General features: G+C 39.0%; 1 protein-coding gene across 1 annotated transcript; it reads right to left on the bottom strand.

Annotated features, from left to right (window-relative positions):
- Positions 1–5234: 5234 nt before the first annotated feature.
- LOC137970356 (adenosine receptor A3-like) lies at positions 5235–6236 on the bottom strand. The gene has a single exon (XM_068816878.1). It carries the CDS (start codon positions 6234–6236, stop codon positions 5235–5237), a length of 1002 nt encoding a protein of 333 aa, XP_068672979.1.

The following is a 6236-nucleotide window of genomic DNA, read 5'->3' as shown; positions in this document are numbered from 1 at the left end:
GCTCTGCGACTTGGGATAAGATACCGACACGTTGCTACTTTGGCGCGTGTTCGCCTACTCCTGACAATGTTTTGGGTTGGGAACATCGCTATTACTTTCGCTTATTACTGGAGCCAACGATTTGTCGTTTTATATGGCTGTGGGTGGATTTTCATGTGTTTAATTATTTCATCTTGCTGTTACTTTAAGATTTACCTGGTCCTTGGATACCGCCAGGTGAAGGTACATGTGCTACCTCTCTCCCAGGGTCTCGGCTCTTGTTCCCGAAGAAGAGAAGTCCTGAGAAGGGGCCATGCACAAATTCAGGATCCCGCTTTGAACAGCGCAAATCCTCGTATCCTGTCAGTGTTTAATATAAATCGGTACAAAAAGACAGTTTCCAATGCCATTTGGGTTCATTCCATTTTAGTAATATGTTATTTGCCTATTACCGTTGCAATTGCTGTTACAACTTTGCGTGGAGAACCTTTCTATGGAACTCGTAACAAACTCTTGGGGATTATAACTTGGACAATTGTTTTCTTCAACTCGACACTCAACCCTTTTCTCTACTGCTGGAAAATGAAAGGAATTAGACAAGCTGTAAAAGATTTACTTGGAAATATTTTTAGCCGGTCATAAAGACCGAAGTCATCTCCACTTAAAACATCTCTATTCCGTTGGTCAAGTTCAGTCCCAGCGATAGGGAGATTTTTACAACAACGACGACGGCAACGAAAAAGTCATCTCAAAATATAAATTCGTATTATTTTAATCGCTTCGTGACTATTTCAACGTTTTTAATATGACAAGGGTGTGGTAATTGCTCAAGAATGACACTGGTTGGAAAGGCACTCCATGCCAAGTGCTGACGTTCTTCATACTGCCTCAAATTTGGCTATTTCACGTTGTTTTGCTGACGACGTTAAAGAAATGGACAAAAGGGGAAAACGCGCGTGCAGGACGTGCAAAGCTATTGTTTTTGCCCACTAAATATGAAAATTTGTGACGTTCTTGTTGCCGTCGCCGTTGTCGTTGGTGAGGACAGCCATTCTTAGAGTTATTTTCATAGAGTTATGTCATAGAGTTAGAGTTAAGTTTCCAAAATCCTGAATTTAAGATTTTGGACTGCCAAACAGTCCAACATTCTGAATTAAGGATTTTGGCAGTCGTTAACTCTTAACTCTAAGTCATAACTCTACTGAAATAAATCTATTGATAGTTAACCTCGTCGTTGGTTAAGCTCCTTACGTTCATTTAAAATTGCAAGTTCAGGTTTCTTTATCTTTTTCGTCATTATATCGGTTTGTCTATAACATCTAAAAACTAGTGCAACTTTCCAGTAACTGAATTAGGAGGTGCTGTGTTGAAGCTACGACAGACATTTCAAATTCGCTGCCTTGTGTTCACGTTCTCCGTAAAACTTGAGAAATGGTCATTTCACGTCGCAGATTTACCGACAACGTGAAAGAAATGTACAAAAATGAAAAATGAACGTGCAGAGCGTGCAAAGCTATTGTGTTTGCTGATTAAATATCCAAAATTTGCGACGTTTTCGTTGCTGTCGCGTCCTAGATCTTAAAGTTAGGGAGCTTACGAAACGAAGACGACGACAGCTATGAGGACTTCATTTAAAAATACAAGTTCGCGTTATTCATATCACTAGGAAACTATTTTATGCCGTTTCGCGTTAAAATGGTGTAGTAACTGTCGAGGAATTAAACCGGTATGAGTGAGTTGGAAGCGTAAAGAGAGAACTGAAAATTCATCGTCATGTGCTAACGTCCTCCACAGAACCTTGAATTTGGTCATTTCAAATGTACCAAAATGTAAAACGCACGTGCAGAGCCATTGTTTTTGCTCACTAAAACTGTTGTTTTGTAGCGTCGTCGTTGCCGTCAGCGTCGTCGTTTTGTAAGCTCCTGATTCCCTAAGCGACGACGGCTAGGACTAAGAAAACGCCACAAAACAATAATATCATTGGTTAAAAGAACATAAATAGTCGTGCAGCAAGGATTGGAGCAAGTAGGTTTGCGGTCCTCTGCACAACGACGACGTGAAATCACCACATGTGAGGTCTTGACGACAACGTAAACATGGAAAAGAGAATCCTTCATTCTCTATTTTAACTCTGAAACGCTCGTACCAATTTATTTTTAGGATACTTCGCCATATTGTAGGACGTGAACGAGACTGAATATCATCATGATTGAACTTCAATTTGTCTACATTTGCCTACTAGGGCCACAATTATTGTCACAACAATTATTGAAAGCTAACTTTTTCAAAATGGGTGCTTAGACTTGAATAATGTTGACCAACGCTGTTTAAAATGGATATTTAGGCTTAGCACTACTGGTGACGCTGCTTACGACCAATAGTACTCACTTATGGTCGGGATCCTATATCTACCGACATGTCCATGGCCTTTGATTCGTTACATCCTCCATTGCTCTTGAGAAAGCTGGACGCATATAACTTCTCAACGTCATCCACCGACTTAATATGGTCTCACTTGACTGAAAGAAAATACAGAGTGAAAATTGACACAGAGATTACAAGTAAATGGAAGGAGGTGTTAAGGGGTTGCCCTCAAGACTCAACATTTGCCCCTTTACTTTGGAACGCGTTTCAAAATGATCTTAACATCTTTGCAAATGAACACAACTTAACGATGTATCCTGACAACCATCAGCTGTAGTCAGCAGGCCAGACGGTTAAGGAAGTACAAGATACTTTAAATAAAGAAGGAGAAATCATAACTAAGTGATACGAGTCAAATTTACTGAAAGGTAATTATGAAAAGTACCAAATTATGAGCATGGGGCGAAAGGATAAAACCAAAGATTTGGGAGATAACAATGTCAAATGTAAAAATAAAGTGTGGTTCTGACCTAAGACTATTGGGACTAACAATAGAACCAAAACCTGGATTTCAGTAAACATGTCAGTGAAGTATGCAAACGAGCAGGAAGGAAAGTGGGTGTTATAACAAGACTACGTAATATACTTTCTGCCAGAGCCAAACTTATTACTTACAAGTCTGCCATACTGCCTAAGCTGACGTATTGTCATATCGTTTGGAATTTTTGTCGCTCTTCGGACAACAGAAAACTGGAGCGAATCCAAGAAAGAGCCTTTAGAGCAATTTATAATAGGGAATTTGGAACCTATGACGAGTTACTTAAGTTGGCAAAGCTACCCACGTTAAAGAACAGGCGACTACATGACATTGCTATTCTTATGTATAAAGTAAAGAATGAACTTTGTCCTTCATACATTAAAGAAATATTCCAAAACAATAACATCAATCGCTATATCTTTAGAAATTCAGATTTTGTAATACCAAGATTCAATACCGTGACGTACGGAAAGCATAGGTTACGATATCTAGGTCCACTTCTCTGGTCAAAATTAGATAAGAAAGTCAGGAATTCGGAATATTTGAATACGTTTAAAGCTAAAATCAGAAAATTAAATCTAGTTGGGATGATGGAAGATAATTCTAAAAATTGTACACTGTGCGGTAGTTAAATAAGAATCCTAAAGAGTGGGAATTATGGGATCTAGGATTTTATTCATGGATTGAAAATAGTGGGCTGGGAGGGGATTAGTCTTCAACCTTTGGTTTTAAGGAAGCATGGGTTTACGGGATACTGATATGTCAACATACTTTTTAGGGTACTAGGTTAAAACACAGCGAATTTTTAACGTTTTTTACTAATAATTAGTATTTTGGATCAGATCTAATATATTTCTTCTTAACTTTAATTCACTAGTAGTTACGTTTCCCCAATTAGTTTACGTATATGTAAGCTAGATCAACTTGACACATTAATAAAATTATTGATTGATTGATTGATTGATTGATTATCTAAGGTGAAAGTCATACCAGTCGTAATCGGAGTATTGGGCTCAGTTATGCCTAATTTAAAAAGCTATTTAGGCCAACTAGATATTGATCATGGCTGCGGTAATGGTGTTATCCAGAGATCTTCTCGCTGAGGTCCTTGTTGTGACTTGTCACAAGACGTCCGCTATTACTATATTAAATCAAGATGATAATACTACTACTACTACTACTACTACTACTACTACTACTACTACTACTACTACTACTAATAATAATAATAATAATAATAATAATATTAAGAAGGGGATAACTGGAAATTTGGAAATTTTTAGGAGGCTCTGCTCTAAATCCGCTCCAGAGAATGCAGAGGGTTTTATCCTAGCCTAGTAGTTATTTTTCATTGATGAAAATTGGAGGCCACCGAATTCATTTTTGAGATATCAGCGTTTAAAGACAACAAAAACAGTTTTTGGATGACTCTTTTGTTGCCATGGCAACCTATTACGTCATATTGCTGAGGACATCTTGCTAGCACATATTGGTGTTTGATATCCTATTGTTTCCATTACATGAAACAGTGTTGTAGAATTAATCTTTCTAATCAGGCTGTAGTAAGAAGTTACCTTCAAAATGCTGAAACAGGTTTGAGCCATCTTAACTTACGTTCTGGTGCCCACTGTCCTGTAACCCTACTGCGCATAATTTCTTGCGTCGTTGGAGCGCGCAGTAGCGCAGGCACCGTGCCTGCACTACTGCACTACATTTTATCAATGGCATTGATAGAATGCCGGATTTTCATTGACGCCAAGCCTAATCACTGAAGGAATGGCTATTTTCTCCTGAACGAGTACGGTGACCCCCATTTTTTCACTTCTGTACTTGCCGAGAACGGCGTCTTCAAGGAGTAGTGGAAAAATCAGCAAAAATCTCTGGCCAGTTTTTTTGGCAATTTCATAAAAAATTGTACGGAAGGAGCCCTTACGAGTGGAACAGCCCACACTAAAGTTAAATTTATTTTGGAGCTTTAAGTAGTCACAAAGGCATTCAAATAAAATTTTCAGGTATACGTACTTGAAATAACCATATATTGACATCACACTCTGCGTTATAAGTTGGATTACCTTGATAAAATGGAGCTAAATTTGTCCAACATTGGGGGTCTGCGGCAATTGTCAAAGTAGCTCAAATACTCGTATTCGTCAGCGTCGTACCATGGAAACGAGCACGGCCACCCCTCCCTTTTTTTATTACACTTTTATCATCTCACTGACATGTTACAACAGTGTGCGAGGTTTCATCGCAAATCTATGACAAGTTCTATTTCTAGGGGATCACCTCCACATTGCTTGGAATAAACTTGACGAACAGAATAGAGATGTGTTCAGTAGAGATAACCAGGTCTTTATGACCAACTAAAAATATTTCCAAGAAATTGTTTTACAGCCTGTCTAATTCCTTTGATTTTCCAGCAATAAAGAAAAGGGTTGAGTAGCGAGTTACAGAAAAGAAGTATTCCGGTACTGTTCCCCAATACTTTGTAACGAGTTCCAAAAAGAGGTTCGCCACGCGCAGCTGTAACAGCGGTTGCAACGGTGTAAGGCAGATAGCATATTACTAAAAGGGAATGAACCCAAATGGCATTGGAAACTGTCTTCTTGTACCGGTTTATATTTAACACTGAAAGGACACGAGGATTTGTGCCCTGAATTTGTGCAGGGCTAGTTCCCACGACTTCTCTTCTTTGGGAAAGAGGTTGTATTTCCACCTGGCGGTATCCAAGGACTAGATATATCTTAAAGTAACAGCAAGACGAAATAATTATACATGTGAAAATATACCCACAGCCCCATAAAAAGAAAACTCGTTTGTTCCAGTAATAAGTGAAGGCAAAAGCGAAGTTCACAACCCAAGAAATTGTCACAGATAGGCGAACGCGCGGCAAAGTAACAACTTGTCGGTATCTCAACCTAAGCTGGAGAGCAAGAAGTCTGTCCACACTTATTGCAGTCAACGTGGTGATGGACTGTCCACAGAGTACTGTACTTACAGCAAAAGCCAAGCCTTCGGTCTTACTACACAAGCTCCAATTCTTTTCTTCAACTGCCATACTATAAACGACAAATAGCGGTAGAGAAACGAGTCCGACACAGAGGTCCGTGATGGAAAGACATCGAAAAAGGACTCTAGATGGTGGGTGGATAGACGAAACTTTGTGAAGAACAAGTAGGATTAGGAGATTCCCACAAATCATAAGAAGTGAGAAAACTGAAGATATAGGCAAAAATATCTCAGTAGTGTATTCGAATCCGGTGATAGGCTTCGGAGAACTTAAAGCTTCCGAACACGCAGATAAAGAAACTTCATCTTGATTGCCGTGCACCGAAGATACCGTAGAGTTGATCAT

Source organism: Montipora foliosa, chromosome 9 (genome assembly GCF_036669935.1).
Source record: "Montipora foliosa isolate CH-2021 chromosome 9, ASM3666993v2, whole genome shotgun sequence".
Classification (NCBI taxonomy): domain Eukaryota; kingdom Metazoa; phylum Cnidaria; class Anthozoa; order Scleractinia; family Acroporidae; genus Montipora; species Montipora foliosa.
Note: the sequence above shows the minus strand (reverse complement) of the source record. Positions and strands in the feature narration are given on the sequence as shown.

Excerpts from the sequence above, each read along its gene's own strand:
- LOC137970356 (XM_068816878.1), bottom strand. The coding sequence starts at position 6,236 with ATGATCAACTCTACGGTATCTTCGGTGCACGGCAATCAAGATGAAGTT.